This window comes from Epinephelus fuscoguttatus, linkage group LG6 (assembly GCF_011397635.1).
Source record: "Epinephelus fuscoguttatus linkage group LG6, E.fuscoguttatus.final_Chr_v1".
Classification (NCBI taxonomy): Eukaryota; Metazoa; Chordata; class Actinopteri; order Perciformes; family Serranidae; genus Epinephelus; species Epinephelus fuscoguttatus.
The window spans coordinates 45324927-45345922 of record NC_064757.1 but is presented as its reverse complement, the minus strand read 5'-3'; the positions used below and the strand labels follow the sequence as shown (position 1 = coordinate 45345922).

General features: G+C 39.8%; 1 protein-coding gene across 1 annotated transcript; it reads left to right on the top strand.

Moving 5' to 3' along the window:
- Positions 1–864: 864 nt before the first annotated feature.
- On the top strand, positions 865–19957 carry LOC125890734 (GTPase IMAP family member 8-like). Its single transcript, XM_049579516.1, has 7 exons — positions 865–919; positions 5510–5682; positions 9940–10037; positions 12310–12363; positions 12548–13192; positions 13293–13352; positions 15828–19957. Exons 3-7 carry the CDS (start codon positions 9995–9997, stop codon positions 18470–18472), a joined length of 3447 nt encoding a protein of 1148 aa, XP_049435473.1. The 5' UTR covers positions 865–919; positions 5510–5682; positions 9940–9994; the 3' UTR covers positions 18473–19957.
- Positions 19958–20996: the final 1039 nt, after the last annotated feature.

The following is a 20996-nucleotide window of genomic DNA, read 5'->3' as shown; positions in this document are numbered from 1 at the left end:
AACATATTTTTTAAAAGATCAAAGTCTTGAAGGTTAAACCCTTTAATCTGCCAACCTCCAAGACTTGAATTTTGTCGATTCCATCAGGCACTGAAAACGTCACAGCGTTACAAAATATGAAGGAAAGGTTGAATGATTTTTGTTAAATTAAATACAAGATTATTTAATCAGCTGTATGGGGAGTTGACCTGTTATGGTTGAGAGACACCAGATAGCAATATTATTTAATGAATTTATCAAAAAATAGAAAGTATACCAGGAGCAGCATTCACGCCTTTATAGAAACTACATTTTTACAGCGATGTTAACAGTACATACTGTTAGTTTTAGATTTTGACAACTTTTAACACTTTTGTTTCTTTTTGTTTTTTGAAGTTGTTAATTTTTGTTTGGGACGAGGCTGTTTTCAGGCAAAGGGCAAATTTAAAGTTTTAAAAAATAAAATATGATCAAAACATTTTATAAATCAGATTTATTTTATTTCTTTAAAAATACATTTTTAGCCCAGAAGACTGAATCAGCTTCAACAGAAAACTATAACAGCTGTTTGGTTATTTAAAATCATCTTTGTGAAGAGGAAGTCAGATGAAATATTTTAACTAATGTTGATCATATGCATTTAATTCTAACATTCTAACAATTCACAATATACAGCATATGGCCTGGTAAACATATCATCCTAAATATCAGAATGTGCTCAGAGTGAAGTTTTAAAAAGTAATATGTAAAACAACTATTTGTAAATGAGACCCTCAAACAAACAGGTTGCTCCTGAACTTCACAGTAACACCTTCAGTGTTTGTAGCTTTAAGAATACTTTTTGGCTGCTGGGAGACTTCTGTTTTTTTAAACCTTACCCCGTGACTATTTTTTACTTTCACTTTCACTGATGACTGTGTCGCAGCATGGATTGAAGCAGGTGAGTGAAGTAGGCTTAAACTAAACAAAGAAAAAGAAGAGTAATTTAAGTTAGAGTGGTCCGTCAGAGCTGTTGATGGATTTGCAGTGAGTTGCATGTGTAGTATAGTGGTTATAACCAGCCAAGTTAACAATGTCTGAAGCGGAAACAGACAATGCCCATCCAACAGTCTGCAAGAAATGGGATGATTTTTGTTTCTGTCTGAACTGAGAGTTCCTGATATGTTTCACCTCTAAAATCTCTCTGAAATGAGATTAAGGAGACGACTGTGACAAATGTTAAAGTCACTTTTTGGCTTAAGTGAATTGTCGAGACAACAGCAGACAGGTTTTCATAGAGTAGTGTCATGTATTGGGTTACGTACAGTACAGGCCAAAAGTTTGGACACACCTTCTCATTCAATGCGTTTTCTTTATTTTCATGACTATTTACATTGTAGATTCTCACTGAAGGCATCAAAACTATGAATGAACACATGTGGAGTTATGTACTTAACAAAAAAAGGTGAAATAACTGAAAACATGTTTTATATTCTAGTTTCTTCAAAATAGCCACCCTTTGCTCTGATTACTGCTTTGCACACTCTTGGCATTCTCTCCATGAGCTTCAAGAGGTAGTCACCTGAAATGGTTTCCACTTCACAGGTGTGCCTTATCAGGGTTAATTAGTGGAATTTCTTGCTTTATCAATGGGGTTGGGACCATCAGTTGTGTTGTGCAGAAGTCAGGTTAATACACAGCCGACAGCCCTATTGGACAACTGTTAAAATTCATATTATGGCAAGAACCAATCAGCTAACTAAAGAAAAACCAGTGGCCATCATTACTTTAAGAAATGAAGGTCAGTCAGTCCGGAAAATTGCAAAAACTTTAAATGTGTCCCCAAGTGGAGTCGCAAAAACCATCAAGCGCTACAACGAAACTGGCACACATGAGGACTGACCCAGGAAAGGAAGACCAAGAGTCACCTCTGCTTCTGAGGATAAGTTCATCCGAGTCACCAGCCTCAGAAATCGCAAGTTAACAGCAGCTCAGATCAGAGACCAGATGAATGCCACACAGAGTTCTAGCAGCAGACCCATCTCTAGAACAACTGTTAAGAGGAGACTGCGCGAATCAGGCCTTCATGGTCAAATAGCTGCTAGGAAACCACTGCTAAGGAGAGGCAACAAGCAGAAGAGATTTGTTTGGGCCAAGAAACACAAGGAATGGACATTAGACCAGTGGAAATCTGTGCTTTGGTCTGATGAGTCCAAATTTGAGATCTTTGGTTTCAACTGCCGTGTCTTTGTGAGGCAGAAAAGGTGAGCGGATGGATTCCACATGCCTGGTTCCCACTGTGAAGCATGGAGGAGGAGGTGTGATGGTGTGGGGGTGTTTTGCTGGTGACACTGTTGGGGATTTATTCAAAATTGAAGGCACACTGAACCAGCATGGCTACCACAGCATCCTGCAGCGACATGCCATCCCATCCGGCTTGCGTTTAGTTGGACGATCATTTATTTTCAACAGGACAATGACCCCAAACACACCTCCAGGCTGTGTAAGGGCTATTTGACCAAGAAGGAGAGTGATGGAGTGCTGCGGCAGATGACCTGGCCTCCACAGTCACCGGACCTGAACCCAATGGAGATGGTTTGGGGTGAGCTGGACCGCAGAGTGAAGGCAAAGGGGCCAACAAGTGCTAAACACCTCTGGGAACTCCTTCAAGACTGTTGGAAAACCATTTCAGGTGACTACCTCTTGAAGCTCATGGAGAGAATGCCAAGAGTGTGCAAAGCAGTAATCAGAGCAAAGGGTGGCTATTTTGAAGAAACTAGAATATAAAACATGTTTTCAGTTATTTCACCTTTTTTTGTTAAGTACATAACTCCACATGTGTTCATTCATAGTTTTGATGCCTTCAGTGAGAATCTACAATGTAAATAGTCATGAAAATAAAGAAAACGCATTGAATGAGAAGGTGTGTCCAAACTTTTGGCCTGTACTGTAGGTCACATGGGGAGAAAAACAGGAGAATGAACGGCCGCAGCCCGGAGGCCTGCAAGGCAGACTTCAAGTGTTACTGTCGGTTTGGACAATAAAGCAAGTAAAAGAAGAAGCTTCATGTCATGATTAGGTTCGGAATGCACTGTCTTATTGAGTATTAAGATGGGCACACAACAAGTAGTATGCAGCAGTGTTACATGAGACTCTGCCTGAACTTGTTTTGGCTCCTTTTCATTATGCTGAAAGAAGGAAACATCTTTATTACATTTACATCACAGAGCAGTGTTGGGGAGGTTACTTTTGAAATGTAATAGACTTGAGCAGAGGTGGCAAGCTTTACAATCAAAAGAGCCATTTTGGCCAAAAAATTAAATAAATTATCTGTCTGGAGCCGCAAAACACATTTCAGCTTTACAATGTAAGTAACAGCCTATCTGCATGTTATTCACAAAAGCCAATGTGCAGCTTTCAAATCTCCCGACTACTGTGACACTTCAGAACAAGAGCATAGAGTGTGTTTCATCTTACAAATACCTGGGCATTAGTTGTTAGTTTTCCTTTTAAGAAACACATTGCACTACTTGGGAAAAGGCTGAAGCTGAAATTGGATTTTTATTTTAGAAATAGAAACTGCTTCTCATTCTTGGCCAAAGAAAAAGACTGGTTTGTGATTGTTTGCGTATGTGGACTGAAGTCTGGGTAACATGTTTGCATTCTCCTTCCTTAATCATTCAATCATCAAAATCCGACACGTGGGCAGTGACTTGCGGCGTCAGCAACCATCGAACATAGGCATCCTTCACATCGGTGTGATGTGTGGCTGGTTGCTGTTATAGTTTAACTGCGCTAGGCGGTGTCAGGGGAAAACGCAGCAGGACAACAGTCCTAGTGGGGCAGGAGGGAGGGGTGGTGGATGGGTCCAGCAAACACAGACTGTCATCCAAGAGAGTGGTGTTCATATCCTGTGAGATTCTAAAGCCAAACCCTATTGTTTTTTCTAAACCTAACCACTTGTTTTTGTTGCTTAAACCCAACCGTGTGTGTTTGTTGTTGAAGGAAAATAAATGTCAATTTGCGGTGTTGTACCAACAGTGTCCCAGAACGTCAACAACCAACACACTCAGGGTACCTTGCACGTCGTATGTGGACGTGGAAAGTCCATGACCAAACGTGGACATGTGACGAGGTCACAGTGAGGATGTGTTGTCTTGACTGTGCTTGATTATGGGATGTATTATATATAAATGCACCCTCCCAGTCTTTGCATGCTCGGGTTGGCTGGCTCTCCTTACAGTTTTTCAAAATTTTCATTGGCATTCTCTTGTTTATGAAGCTATTCTTGACCTACATCCAGCTTATTTATGTGTGTACATTTCACAAAAAATTGAAAATGGCTCTGCTCTTTTCTCCGAATTTTTTTACTGTCTGTATCGAGGGTTCACACAGAGTTTGGCAAGCGAGCATTTGTGTATGCAGCTCCTCATCTGTGGAATCATCTGCAGAATCATGTGTAGTTGCTGTTTTCTGCATGAAGATCAGCTCTGCACTCAGGATTTCAGCTAAATAGGCTATATGATGTTTGTTAAGGTTGCTTAGCAACCTCAAATGCAACCTACCACTGCACTTTTGAAAGCTGGCACAAGTAGGCACAAGAGTAGCTCTGAGCGCCCAACCTCGAGTTTCTCAAGTGGTTAAAGATGTGTACAGTCCCTAATTTCCAGGGCTGGTACCTGCGGTTATTCCACAGGCTAGTTAATAACAGGAAATCCAAAGTGTGGGATCATTTTGAGAAGGTGAAGGACGAACCCAAGGTGATATGTAAACTCATCTTCATTGGTCAGCTACAAACATGACGTATCATGTGAAACATGGAAGTAGCTACATGCCCATTAGCCCACAGCGTCATTAACAGGCGGCTCGCTCAGTGTGTGACGTGCACTTGGAGATAAAATATAGGCCTATATTAATGAAGGTTCATTAGTACGGTTTGTATTTCTCTGTAATGTAGCACAGTGTTAACAATGTTACTGATACTATTCTTTCTCACACCTTCAACTCAAACCACCAAAATATATCATTTCATCATTACATTCATATCAGAAACATGCAGGAGACTAGTCCACTGATGGACCCTGATGAGGACTGTTGGTCCACTGATGGACCCTGATGAGGACTGATGGTCCACTAGGAAAATTATTAGTCAGGGGGCAGCCCTAAAAACTATACAACTATCATTCAATTAAAATGAGAGATAATCATCAAAGATAAAAACAGCTGTAAGTTGTAGGCTACATTAAAAAGATATGTTCTGAGTTGTTTGTCCATTAAATATTCAGTTTTTTGTTGAGATAAAGACTTGTGTGTGCATTGACTTAATTGTAACTATACTTTGTGGTGCTGGTATAAAAGTCTCATCTGACATTATAGTGCTGTGTAACTCAGCATCAAAAATAACCCACACACATTTGTGTACAAGTTTTTACATTTTACAAATTCATTTGACAAGACCAGTCATTTAAGTCTTTACAGTGCCCACAGTATATTTCTGGTCTCTCAGGTATTTCTTGTAATAAATGCAACATTCCTGTGTTTCCTTCTGCAGACTGATTTAAACAATCCTCTGATGTGTGTTGACCATCCAGTCCTGCTGATCATGTGGACCAGTCACAGCTTGTAACTATGACCACAACAACTGAATGGAGATTCTCACTTCTAATTAATAAAAAAAAAAACCTATGGCAGATCAACAATTCAACATAACAGCATCAACTGCAGGTACGTACACCATGTTAACGTATTAAGAGAAAATAAACAACGCTACAAACGCTGTCAAACGCTACAGGATGTCTTCTGAACATATGTTTTACTGTTTACTGATTTATTTAATTCACTAATTTATAAATGAATTTCAAAAGTTGTATTTTAATACTCTTCAATGGAGCTATTCAACTCTTCCGGTTTATTAAGTAAATTACTGTACTAATGTCCAAGTCAAAGGTCAGTGACGAAGCAAAAACCCTGACATGAATCACTTCTTGTCAACGTTACAGATCAGAAGCACAGAGAGTTGTTGACTAGAGATGATACGCCGTCTCATGGCGGTCACTTCCTGTCAACGTTACAGATCAGAAGCACAGAGAGTTGTTGACTAGAGATGATACGCCGTCTCATGGCGGTCACTTCCTGTCAACGTTACAGATCAGAAGTACAGAGAGTTGTTGACTAGAGATGATACGCCGTCTCATGGCGGTCACTTCCTGTCAACGTTACAGATCAGAAGCACAGAGAGTTGTTGACTAGAGATGATACGCCGTCTCATGGTGGTCACTTCCTGTCAACGTTACAGATCAGAAGTACACCCTTTTTTCCAACATTTTTTGCAAAATGTTAACATGTTAGTAAGAAGTTGAATGTGCCTTTCATCTGTGCTGTCCATGTGCCTTTGAGCAAGGCACTGAACCTTCTACTCCTGCTACTGTTACCAGTAAAATAAAGTATTTGTACTGCACAGTTTCTAGTGTAAATGTCTGAAGCTTTTTGTAAATGTGAATCAGGACAAACGGGAGAGATGAAGCCTGTGTGCATCATCATCCTGCAGTGTTTGGTACCAAGGTCTGCAACAGTGTTTGGGTGGGTGGGGCATGTCAGACACAAAATGCCTTAAGTTTTCGCCTTAAGTATAACACTTAAGGCTTCATTTCTCCTTAGCTGAGAGACTTTACAGTTGAACATAATCCCTTAAAAGGTTGCCTTTGTTAAGGAAAAACTCATTTAGTATAAATCCTGCTTTAGGTATAAGGCCAAGTCAAAGTTAAAACAAAAAAATACTTAAGTGAGCATTTTAAGGAAACCTTAAGGAGAAGACATAAGGGGGTTTTGTGCAACTGACTTTATTTTAAGGGAATCCTTAACTAGAACTTTAAAGAAAATCTTACCTGAAGGTGTTTTGGACAACCAACCCCAGGACCAAAGGTTTCCCAGCAGAACATTACATTGTAATGAGATGATCAGTGTTACTAACTTCATCTGTCAGTGGTTTTGATGTTGTAGCTGATCAGTGTATGTCCTAACAGGGCAGTCAAACCCAGAGAAATTATGAGCAGCTAAATATGTATCTGAATTAACAGTAATCACGCTGTAGCATTAAGTGAGATGTTTTATACTCCAGTACACTGATTTTATGCCAGAAGTTGTAAAGACAGCAAATGAAGGGCATTTAATAAAGCCCTGGAGTGCAGGAGTGCATGAACCTGGTCAAAGATTAACCATCTGTACGGGCTACTCTGAGAAGTAGAGCGAACACGCCCACGATGAGGCAGGGATCACTTCATTGCTCAACACTACACAGGATTGTTGCACAAAAAAATCCAGGAGCCGAGTGCAGATCTGAGAGCAGACAATTCATAAGTGCACAGAGGGAGCTTGAGAGCGTGGGGAAGACTCAAGCTAGAGAGCAGGAATTCCATGAAAGCAGCAATATCTGAGTGAAAGCAAACAATCTGAGCAAAAGCAGAGGAAATTTAAGTGCAAGCAGGGGCTATGTGAGCAGCGCCGTCGTATAGGGGGGAAAGGTGATGACAATTCTAAGGGCCCACAGCCCACTAGGGCCCACACACAGCCCCCAGTAGCCTCTATGACTAAATTATTATGCATAGACTTAACTAATATATATTCATACTAATGAATCCGAACTAAAACAAAGCCACAAAGTCACACAATATTTTAATTTTAATAATTTCAATAACCCCCTCGGCCCCTTCTTAAAAAATGGTTTGGTCCACACCACGGTTCGCTCTTCCTCATGGGAATTAAGTGAGCGCGAGCAAACTCCAGCAGGGAGTGAGGGAGATCAAATAGGCTAGGTGATGGCCCGCAAAAAACACAAAGCTGGACACCAGAAAAGACTTGAGAAGGAGGCCAGGAGTAGGAGCAGCAGAGCAGGGGCCCAGGACATCAAACAATTTTTCTCTAAGAATGGTGACAGTAAAACTACCGAGGGCGGCTGAAACAATTAGCCTACTTGTTCATTCATTTATTGTCTGTAACCTTACCTTTGATGGGGCGCAGGCTGGAGCCTACGTTAGCTGTCTCATCGGGCCGGGCTAAACTCTGGACAAGTCGCCAGTTCATTATAGAGCAACGATTCCTAGTGTAGCTAGCTAACTGAACATTACTAATTTGGAGGCTACGACAGCAGACTGTGTGTTTCACACATATCACTGTCGGACAGTGCTCCACATATGCACCCACTCAGAGGCTGCATTAAATTGTATTATGACGCATTCAAGTTCTACTCAGTAATTATGAGCATCATGCGAAGGTCAATTACGTTATCATGATGCGTTCAAATGTGGTCTTGTAAAAATGTGTTATTGTTGGGACGTTTGAATAGCCTAAATACAAAAAAGTTAAATGTTCAAAGATTTGTTGTTGTTGTTTGTTTTCATATCAATATAAAATAAAAGACACCATAACAGCTGACAACAACAAAGTAAAAAGACCATTTAGAATTTTGGACAGTTTACAATGACTTTTGAATGGTTTAAAAATATTTTTTGCCTGGCAAAGTGAAGCTGTCTGCCTAGAGCTACGGTACTAAGAAGCCCATTTAGATTTTGTGTATTCCAAGACTAGGTTAGTTCTGCAACAGTTTTTCCATGAAACATAACATTTAATGTTTACAATATATATTGTAATATATAATGGAACAATAAACCTTTATGCTCTGCTGCTCCAGAATCAGCAGTGGCTGCTTCGTCTGAGTTTGACCCCGCAGCAGACCCTCACCCCCAGCAGTCCAATGAAATAGCCTTGCTAGACTTTCAATTGAAAGTCAGCTAAGCCGACAGTTGGACTTCAAAGACCTCATCAGTGACTTTGCCAACAAAAAGGCCCGGCGTTTGGCTTTCTGATCAGACTGACAGTGAACAAACAAGCCAGTTTAAACCTAAATTGAGATTAGATGAGGCTTGTTTTTGTTTTTGATATTTATTTTACAACAACGTATTTCATGTGCTGTTTGTTTTACTTGCATATTTAAGTTAAATGCTACATATCTACCTTGGGCTCCACCTTGTGGACTATCTTGAGCCAGGACACTTTGTTTTTTTGCATATCAGTGCTTGATTGTTACAATAAAATACCCACTACCTATTTGTTGAGTGGTTAATTGAAAATGTATTTGCAATCAGAGGTGTAATAACGTGTTGCAAATCAGAGAAATGGGAATAAGACAACTAATAATACATAATTTACATAATAATATTCCGACTTGTTGAGGGGTTAATCGTAAAAAAGAAAACAAATTGGGTGTATTACACCAGGCACCGTCAAGAACACTGAAAAACAGAAAAATGAAGAAAAACATCATAATACACAGTTGTAAAAAAAAAAAGTGGCAATGAATGGGGTAGAGGGGCCCACACCGATATTCTTTTAGGGGGCCCAGAATTCCTAGCAACTGCCCTGTATGTGAGTGCGGGGGCAGGGTTTTGAGGAAAAGAAAACAAAATGTGAAAGTGAAAATGAATCTTGCTCTTTAAAAAAGACAAGAATAAAACGTTATAGCATTCAGTTTTATCAGAATTTAGGAGCACAAAAATTGCGTAACAACTACTTTTTTCAGAGCAGACAACAGGCCTTTAATTTAATAATTTGAGTGTTCCATTCCCCTGCAGGTCTGCTTATGAACACAAAGTCTCCATATTCTTTTAAAATTGGGAAAAAGGACCAGACAGTCTCTATAGTACCACAAGGCGGAGCCTGTTGCCCAGGACAAAGAAATTGATGGAGATGGTTTCAATACAAAAGCTTCAAATGAGTTGAATTAAATATCATGTTTGGAAGGTTAACTAGAAATCACACTTATAGATTAACGCAATACCTCCACCTTTAATTTAGTAGCCAGAACAAGTTTAGTCAAGTGATAGGTGATTGATAGATGATTTGGTTTCAGCCATGTTTCATAGAAATCAATCATATCCACATCCATTGGTGTGAAGATCATTTACATTTTAAATATTCTTTATTCAGGTTCCTAAAGTGCAGCAGTTTGTCTTCAGCAGTTGATCTTCAGTTTCAAGTCAAAATGATGCTTCCAGCAGAACACGTTATGGCGACTGCAGCATCAGGTGAGTCCAGTCAGACGCAAGTCAGGGGCTCCACCAATTAGCAGTAAAGTTATATGGAAATGAATTAGTTATTTTTCAACATTCAGATTTATTTGTCATTTTTATAAGCCAAGAGTGATTATTGTTTTCTACAATTATAAAAATGTTTAGCCCATACATATAATTAGAAATCACTAACTTTTCATCAACCAAAATGTGCGCCACACATCTTTGACCTGGAGCCTTTTCCTCTGAATTTTGCTGAACTTCGGTAGAGGTGGTGAGTCTGTCTAGCAAGGCTAGTTATGTAATCCAAATCCAAAAAAGGAAAAATCTTGAAAGAAAATAAAGGATTTAACAGTGTTTGGACAGATTCATTTGCTTTCACCACCAACACTGCAAAGTTAAAATGCTAAATAATTATAAACAGCCCACTGCAGAGTGGCCACCCTGTAGTATGTCATATTAATGAATGGATGAATGTTTCTCTGGGTCTTTGGATCAGATCAAATTATCACTGGATCCATTTGAACTGTGTCTGACTGTCCTAAAGGTCACTTTTAGATGGGGGTTTCTCTTTTGTTCATGTTGGGTTCTGGTAGGTTTTCCGTCTGTCTGTTCCAGATCCGGGCCCTGTTTCAGAAAGCAGCTGTAACAAACTCTGAGTCTAACCCTGAACTCTGAGTTCACTAATGCTGAGGTGGAAAATTCTGAGTTTTGGTTCCAGATCAGCTGACCAGAGTCAGTTCAATCAACGCTGAGAATGTTCACTCTGAGTTAAGCCTGTGAGCTGTAAAAAAAAAAAAAAAAAAAAACATCATTAATGCAGCTCTGATATGACAATTCACCATGGCAACAGGTAAATGAAAGTCAGGGCCTCCATTTTGATCAAGTGGATGTAGAGATAATAATGCATGTATATGTGAACAGAGCAAAATTATCTTAAAAAAAACAAAGAGTCTGAGTCAAAGCGACAAAAAGTATCAGTAAATGAACATAATGAAGTTTCATTCAGTGTTGTCCATTAATTCATCATTAGCTGTAGCCTTCATTACATTTTGAATATATTTGTTCAGGTTTAATCTGATGGGGACAAAACACAGGAGCCAATAACTGAAGATGGAAAATATAGTTAAAGATTTTATAGATCACAGACATAAAGACATGACTGTTAGCTCTCAATCAGATCCAGTAATAATGTGTTTGGTGATGAGCACTTGAAAAGGCGTGGAGTTTGAAATAGAGTAGAATTTAAATTTCAGACATCTATTAGAATCCTTCGCTCCACAGTCTTCAGTGGCTTTATTTCAGCTACTTTAACAAACATAGTAAATTTAAACACAGTCACTGAAATGCTGTGAAATCCTTTTTTGGATTTGGAATCCATAGCTAGCCTTGCTAGAGAGACTCTAGGTTAACCACTGTTACTTGAGTTCAGCAAAATTCGTAAATTCAGAAAAAACACAAGGTCGTAGACGTATGACATTTTAGTTGACGAAACGTTAAAGTGCTTTTTAATTCGATGTATACTTGTAGGCTACACATATTTACAGCTGCAGAATGCAATAATCGCTCTGGGCCCACAATAATGACAAATAAAAATCTGAATGTTACAAAATAACACTTATTCATTTCCATATAATTTTATGTCCAAGCCACAGGGAGCCAGTGGAGAGGGTGTAAAGAGCAACATGTGGCTCTGGAGTTGCAGGTTGCCTACCTTTGCTCTGGGTTGAGTCAATCTTGCTATGACGATAACGAAAACATACAGATACATACCTATCTATGGAAATAAAGGGGTAACTTGATTATATGTGATATTTTAATGTGAGGGCATAAAGGAGATAACTTCAATGGTGCTGAGTAACAAACTAATGTTCAACCAGGATTTTGATCTGAACATACAGTAATCCTCCGCTAATTAATGCTCTTTGATTTGCACTTTGATATAAACTGTATCAATGAAGAAATAACACTGTGTGTCTGTCTCTGTCAGGAAGGGGACAGACACACACTCAGGGTTTGTAGATGAAAGCCTGCCAGCGAGCAGGTTAAATTCACAGAGTCACAAGTCAAAAGTTACGTTTTCCCTCAGCTCAGGGTGAACAAACACAGTTTTCACTACACCTGCTCTCTGAGTCAGAGTTTTAAAAGACTGCACTGGACATCTGAATAATGACAGTGTTACTGTCTTAAGAAGGTCTACTATAAATGCATGTGTTATTAGAGATTACACAGATTAAGTGTGATTTACATGATTAAGTAAACAAATACTGTGTCCTCACCATCACAGACGATCCGCATCCTCGGAAGCGCAGTAGCAGCTTTAAATGGCTGCCACCTAACAGTGAGTTTAACTGAATTATGTTATCCTGCTATTTTAGAGTAAGTGCGATGTAGTAAGTAAAACTGATGAGTAACTAAACCCCTGAAATTCAACACTGAATAAACTAACAATGAATAAATGCTAGTCTGCATTTAATTGTTGTTGGATTTTTTTTTTGCCTTTTCTGAATGTTTGTTTTCCACAGTGTCTGAGCTGAGGGTTGTTCTGCTGGGGAACAGCTGGTCTCAGAGGAGTTCAGTTGGGAACTTCATACTGGGAGAGACTAAGTTCAACACTGAGGAAGAACCAGACTGCTGTCTGACAGAAAGAGGACAGATAAAGGACAAAGAAATAGTTCTGATCAACACTCCAGATCTGCTGCATCCCAACATCTCTGAAAACAAACTGTCAGAACATGTAGAAGACTGTGTGAGACTCTCTGATCCTGGACCTCATGTGTTCCTGCTGGTTCTACAGCCTGAAGACTTCACTGAGAAACAAAAAGGGAAGCTGGATAGGATCCTTGGAAAGTTCAGTGATCGATCATTTGATCATGTGTTGGTTTTGATAACAACACCCAGAGAGGAGAGTTCAGTTGTAAAGAAAAAATACATGACACACCCTCCATTAAAAGACATGATCAGAATGTGTAGATACAGATACCTGAAGCAGAAGAACCTTGAACGTCCAGAGCTGTTAACACGATTGGGTCAAACTGCAAAGGAGAACAATGGAGAGCATGTGAGCTGTGATGTGTTTCAGGAGGCAACATCTGTTTTACCAGCTGATCATCAAAGCCTGAAACAAAGAGGAACACAGATCTCTATCATGGATGCTGTAAAAGCTGCTGGTAAGTGCAGTAACATTTCTGCCAAGCCAAACTTTGTTCATACAGTCCTTGATTAAGATAGAACTTGAATCTGCAAATTAATGATGACATATTTTTACAGGGCTGCGTGTGGTTAAAAAGATCACTCCGCAACTTGCAGAGAAAACACCGGTGACTCAGTGTAAGTAAATTCATCTCAATGCAAATCATAATTTTGAAAATAGATTTTAGTGACATCTCTTCTCCAGCGTAATCCAAAACACAGTTCCACACAATTACCACTGAAATTCAATGGTGCAAAATACACTGAACGAAATTTAAATGCAATACTTTTGTTTTTGCTTCCATTTCTTACAGGTTTAAGATCAGAGACTTTTTTATGCACTCAATAGATATATTTATCTCTATTTTTGGTCGCAAATCTGTTAAAATCCATGTTAGTGAGCAATTCTCCCTTTCCAAGATAGTCCATCCGCCTGACAGATGTGGCATATCAAGATGCTGATTAAACAACATGATTACTATACAGCTGTGTATTGGGATGGTCACAGACACACTAGAATGTGCAGTTTGATAACACAACACAATGCCACAGATGGAGTGTGCCATTGGCAAGCTCAATGCAGGAATGTCCACCAGAGTTGTTACCTGTGAACTACAGTAAACATTCGCTTCACTACCATAAGCCATCTCCAACATTATTTCTATGAATTTGGCAGTACATCCATCCAGCCTCACAACCACAGAACACAGGTATCAACACTAGCTCAGGACCTCCACATTTATCATCTTCACTTGCAAGATTGTCTGAGAATAGCCACTTGGAACCAAGTGTTGTGACAAATGATTTGCAAAACCAAAGCAACCTGGTCTCAGTTCGAAGTCTTTGAAAACCTGCGCTTAATAAGTGACTTATGGCGTCAGACACAGAAAAAAAAAGTCGTCCTTTCAGATCAGCATAATACACGGCCAGAGTATTTTTTTGGAAAAAAAAAAAAAAAAAATTCAAATAAAATAATAATAATAATAATAATAAATTTGAATATTATTCGAACTCTACTAAATTAATTCGAAAATATTAGAACTCAATTTCATGGTGCTTTTGACAGCCCTACTGTGTGAACAGAGTGCCCTATGGTGGCGGTGGGGTTGTGGTTTGGGCTGGTATGAGCTATGGACAACGAACACAGGTGCATTTTATTGATGGAAAGTTAGAATGCACAGAGATACCGTGATAAGATGCTGAAACCCACTGTGATCTCACATTGCAGCGTGATAATGCATGGCCCCACGTTGCAGCACGATAATGCACGGCCCCACATTGCAACATGATAATGCACAGTCCTATGTTGCAACATGATAATGCACAGTCCTATGTTGCAAAGATCTGTACACAATTCCTGAAAGATGATAACATCCCAGTTCTTGCATGACCTGCATCCTCACCAGACATGTCACCCATTGAGCATGTATAGGATGCTCTGGGTCAGTGTGTCCAACACCTTGTTCAAATTCCTGCCAATACCCTGCAACTGCACACAGCCATTAAAGACGAATGGGCCAACATTCAACAGACCACTATCAACAACCTGATCAACTCAATGTGAAAGAGATGTTTCGCATTGCGTTGGGCAAATGGTGGTGTAAAAATTCTAGCAAATGACTGTTTTTCAAGATAAAACTGCACATTTTAGAGTGTCCTATTGAGACCATCAAAAGGCACACCTGAGAGATGATTATGCTGTTTGATCAACATCTTGACATGCCACACCTGTCAGGTAGATGGATTATCTTTTTTGTTATATTATGTAATGTTTAAATTTTTTGTCCAATGTAGCTACTTCCCATTTGCAAAATACATTTTAGAGGAGATGTGATACTGCCTTTTCTTAAAAATAATGTCCAAATGTTTATATTGCACATATATGCAATCATTTAAGGCTAACACAAACTGTACATTCCCATCCTCCACATTCACCACTCTGTGTGGACAGAGCAGTATCTCCTGTAATGGCACTGATCGCTGCTGTACAGTCATTTTAACTTAATGTTTCTGACCACCATTATTTTTTCTAAAATGAAATTTCTAATAAAAACAGCTGTATATGAACAGAATTTGCAGGAGATTGAGTATTTTAAATACAAATTTAAAGACAGATTAAATGTGAATGACATGTGACTTATAATATTTTAACAAAATGTTGACACCATGAATTCAACCACAAAACTGACTCAGGAGATAGATGAGGAGATCACTTTATGGACTCTCCATTCCATACACCTTATACATACTGCACAGCACTGCAGATGGTCACTTTAAATACCAATTGTCACTTTTTCTGTAAATGGTAATTGCTGATGTATGATGTGTGAGTGTCATACTGGACTTTTAGTTTGTGATTTATTGCTGGATAGTTAGGGTTTTATTGTATTTTATTGATGTCCATTTTATGGTATTAGTTTTCATTAATTCAATGTTGGAACGTCCCCCCGCAAGCACTGTTTCGTTTTACCTGCATTACTGTTGTAGTTTTTTTGAGATGACAGTTAAAGCCTGATTTGATTTGATATGAGCAAAGTGTTGTGATTTCAGCTTTATATGAGTGATATGAGTTTTTATCTTTCTTTTTTCTTTCTTTTTTTTTTTTTTTTACAGCATCTGCACTTAGGATTGTGCTGCTGGGAAAAAGTGAAGACAAACAGACAAGACTTGGGAACTTCATCATTGGGGAACAAAGTTTTCATCATCAAAGACTTTCCCCAACCAGGCAGTGTGTGGCCATCGATGGAGAGTGGAGAGGAAAACCATTAACAGTCGTGAAAACTCCAAACATCTTCAGTTTGTCTGAGGAGGCCGTGAGAAGAGAGGTGAAGAACTGTTTGACTCTTTGTCCTCCTGGACCAAATGTTCTGCTGCTGTTAGTGAAGCCGTCTGAGTTCACTGAGGAGGACAGACAAACACTGAAGTTCATCCTGAGTCTGTTTGGTCAAGATGCCTTTAAACACTCGATGGTCATCAGCACACATGAGGGCAGTGAAATGAGTGTCACTGTTAATAAACTCCTGAGAGACTGTGGAGGAAGATACTACAGTATGTCTGATGACAACCACAGATCACTGATGGAGAGGATTGAAGAAACAGCTAATAAACACATCAGAGCAGCTTTAAACCTGGTCCTGTGTGGGAGGAGAGGAGCAGGGAAGACTTCAGCAGCCAAGGCCATTTTAGGTCACACAGAGCTTCATTCAGTCTCCAGCTCATCAGAGTGTGTTAAACATCAGGGAGAGGTGTGTGGACGTTGGGTTTCCCTGGTGGAGCTGCCTGCCTTGTATGGAAAACCTCAGGAGGCAGTGATGGAGGAATCATTCAGATGTATCTCCCTCTGTGATCCTGAGGGCGTCCATGCCTTCATCCTGGTCCTACCTGTGGGTCCCCTCACTGATGAAGACAAGAAAGAGTTAGAGACCATCAGGAACACATTCAGCTCTCGAGTCAATGACTTCACCTTGATCCTGTTCACTGTGGAGTCAGATCCTACAGCTCCAGATGTTGTTAACTTTATAAGTAAAAATAATGCCATCCAGGAGCTCTGTCAGAGCTGTGGAGGAAGATATGTTGTTCTCAACATCAAGGACCAGCAGCAGATCCCAGAGCTGTTGGATGCTGTGGAAAAGATGAGAGATGAAGGATCCAGATGCTTCACAGTGAAGATGTTCACCAAGGCTCAGCTGGAGAATGTTTCAAGACTTCAAGCTGAACTGCAGGATCTAAAACAGAAAAAGGAGATGGGAACTGATGACATCAGTCAGAGCAGAGAGTGTCTGAGGATGGTGCTGATTGGGAAGACTGGCAGTGGGAAGAGTGCAACTGGAAACACCATTTTGGACAAAGAACATTTTCTTTCTACTCCCAGCTCAAAGTCTGTGACTAAGTTTTGTAAGAAAGCAACAGGAGAGATTGATGGACGACCTGTCGCTGTGGTCGACACTCCCGGCCTGTTTGATACGACTCTGTCCAATGACGATGTTCAACAGGAGCTTTTAAAATGCATCAGCATGTTGTCTCCAGGACCTCACGTGTTTCTACTGGTGCTGCAGATCGGCCGCTTTACACAAGAGGAGAAAGACTCTGTGGAACTGATCAAGAAATATTTTGGCAAGAATTCAGGAGATTTCATCATCATTGTCTTCACCAGAGGAGATGATCTGAAAAATAAAACAATTGAGAGTTACATTGAAGACTGTGATGACTTTTTGAAAAAGCTGATAAATGACTGTGGAGGAAGATACCAAGTCTTCAATAACAACAATCAGACAGATCGCACACAAGTCAGAGAGCTGATGAAGAAGTCAAACAGAATGCTGATGGAAAATGGCTGCAACTGCTACACCTCAGAGATGTTCCAAGAGGCAGAAGAAGCCATACAGAAGGAAGTGGAGAGAATCCTGAAGGAGAAAGAAGAAGAGATGAAGAAACAGAGAGAGGAGCTTCAGAGAAAACATGAGGAGGAAATGGAGGCAGTGAAGAGAAGAATGGAACAACAGAGAGCAGACACTGAACAGGAGAGACAACTGAGAGATAAACAACTTAAAGAAATGGAGGAAAACATCAACAAGGAGCGTGAGGAGAGAAAGAAAGAACAGGAAATGAGGGAAGACGAGGACAGGGAGAGGAAGGAGCAGGAAGACATTCAACGACAGGAGTGGGAACAAAAACTCGACAGAGAGTTGGAGCAAAGTAAAGAAGAGATGAGAAAGCAAAAAGAGAACTGGGAGAAGCAAAGACAAGAATGGTGGGATAGACAATATCAGCACAATGAACAGAGACGACAAGAGGAGCAAACAAGACTTAAAAGGCTCCAGGAAGAATACGAGCAGGAAAGAGAAAAAGATGAGAAGAAAAGAAGAGAAGAAGATCGAATCAGAAGAGAGCAAGAGGAGAAGGAGAGAAAAGAATTAGAGGAAAACTATAAGAAAAAACTGGAGGAAATGAAGAGGAAGTATGAAGAGGAGGCCAGAAAACAAGCTGAAGAGTTCAATGAGTTCAGACAGAAATACACCAAGGACTTTACAGCGCTGGTAGAGAAGCACATGGAGGAAATACAGGAACTGAAGAAAAGGCATGAGCGACAGGTGCGGGAGAATGAAGAGAGCCATTACAAAGAGTACAGTCTGTTACAAAACCTCTCAAGTCACAAAGAAAAATCTCTGAAAGAAGAGACAGAAACATTGAAGAAAAAGCATGAGCAAGAAATATACGAACTAAAACAGAAATACCAAAGCAAATGTATCATCCTCTGAGTGAGGTTTGATTACCACCTGGGCAAAGAGCAAAGTGGGGCAAAGTGGGCAACTGCCTGGAGCCCCGGACTCTCTAATCTAAGATCCACTGTACAACAGTTTAATTTGTTTGGTAATCTGCAGCACATAAGAACCCAGAGGTGCCTTCAGGTGGCTTTAACTTATACTGAAGCTGCTTTCAGACAGCGATCGAGTGTACCTTTTACCTGGTGTATCAGTAATATCAGTATTTAGTCATTACAGCCACTACTTAATCGTACCTAAGGCCCCGTCTACAAGTATACAGATACCATTTGGCTCTCGTCCAAACACAAACAGAATTTTAGGTCACTAAAATTAAATAAATTTTAGAAACGCTTTTTGAGGTGCAGATTTTTCAAAACTCTGCTGTTCATCTGTGTAGATGTGTAAAACGGAGCGTTTAGGAAAGGAGGACACCATCTCCTCAATTTGCACATATCAACTGTTGCTTTGTGTAACTAGCATTCAATGGCAGACTATTGATTTGTTTATGTTTTGTCAGCACTGTTTGGTCTAATGACTTCTTTACACTGAAACTTAGTACTGCTCCACCACTTCATGGATGAATGGAGCAGTCTACCCTGCTGGCTTTAGATCCAGCCTGGTTGAAGCAGCTGATTGTGGAACACTGACGATTATTGGAAGAAATATTTTCACATGTCAAGAGCATCACTCTTAGTTTTAAATGAGTTCCGTGGTACTTAAATTGAAGGGGAATTAAGGGTGATGAGATCTCCAGTTGTGGTTTTGAAATAGGTAACATCAGCCTGTGCACCTTAATATCGTCACAACAACAGGAGAATGCAGAAGATGGCTGACACTGATGAGCGCTTGGTGTCATTTTTGTCTTGTAGTGTGTACGGAGATATTTTGTGAAATCAAGGTTGTGTGGACAGAACAGAGGAGGAGAAAAACTATCCGTTTTTAGAAATCATTATAAATGTGTAGCCAGGGCCTAAATGTCATCCTTTGTGGGTTTTTTTTTAAATATGTCTTAATATACTTAGAGAATAAAGTCAGCCTGTTATTCTGTCACAAGAGGGCAGCTTGTCAATGTCAGCAAATTTTTTCTTGAAGTGCTGTGTTTCCTGTTCGATGAGCTACATCCTGACTACTGCTCTTCACTGCAGTGTGAATGTTCATCGGACATAATAACCTTTCCTCTTATTTGTAAAATTCTTTCACTATCATCATTATTATAGTTATGCAATGTAACACACACATTGCACATTGCACATTGCACACACATTAAAGGCCCTTCTAGGGACGGGCATTGGAAATTAGCAGTAGCTATAAATGCTGTGATACATTGCATTGATTAACTGCTGTGCAATTCCCTATGTTTATGTATCTGTCCCTATCAACAAAAAACACACACACAATAAAAACCCAACTGAATTACTGAACTACAAAGCTACAGCATGTGTAACCTACAACCTTCCTGAATAAATACTTTGAAAGGAACGCTTGACTCTCGTCGTCTCACTGACACCTCACAGAAACACACAGTCACACAGCTGAGATCAAAGTTCATTCTTGATATTTAAAACAACATCTGACAAACGCACATGATTTTCATCAGCAGATTAAATTTAACCCAGTCATGTAAATTTCACAAAATGATAAGACAACCACCCACTGACTATACATACTGTGCATTTATCATAATGAAGGTATTATGGAATTATGTATTCTATTCTGACAACAATTTAACCAGTTAAAGATTTAGAAACCCACATAGATATATATGCAAGATTTAAATTAACACACTGCAGCATTTAAAATCTTTTACTTCAAATGTATGTATGTATTATTTCTGTGATGTACCAATGGTACATCACAGAAATGTTCATTCATTCATTCATCTTCTAACCGCTTCATCCTCTTGAGGGTCGCGGGGGGGCTGGAGCCTATCCCAGCTGACATCGGGCGAGAGGCAGAGTTCACCCTGGACAGGTCGCCAGACTATCGCAGGGCTGACACATAGAGACAAACAACCATTCACACTCACATTCACACCTACGGACAATTTAGAGTTATCAGTTAACCTAGTCCCCAATCTGCATGTCTTTGGACTGTGGGAGGAAGCCGGGGTGCCCGGAGAGAACCCACGCTGACACGGGGAGAACATGCAAACTCTGCACAGAAGGGCTCCCACACCTGGGATCGAACCGGCAAATCGAATTGATTTACCGAAAGGTAAATCTGCTCTGACTGGGATAAACTAGAAGGACTCATTTCCGAAAACACTTAAGGTAATTTTCAAGTCGTCATTATTTTTGATAAATTAACAACATATTTGAAATATAAACTGTTCAGTTCTCTCTAAAAATACAATTCTCAACACTAAATCTGGTGACAACAACAACAGTACAAAAATATTTACTTACATGTGAGTTTGGTTCATGTCCTCCATCACTGCTGCTGGTTGAAATAAAATGCATGTTGGGATACTCGTGTACCGCAAGTTCACACAGGTCACCTCCAAAAGCATCCTAGATGA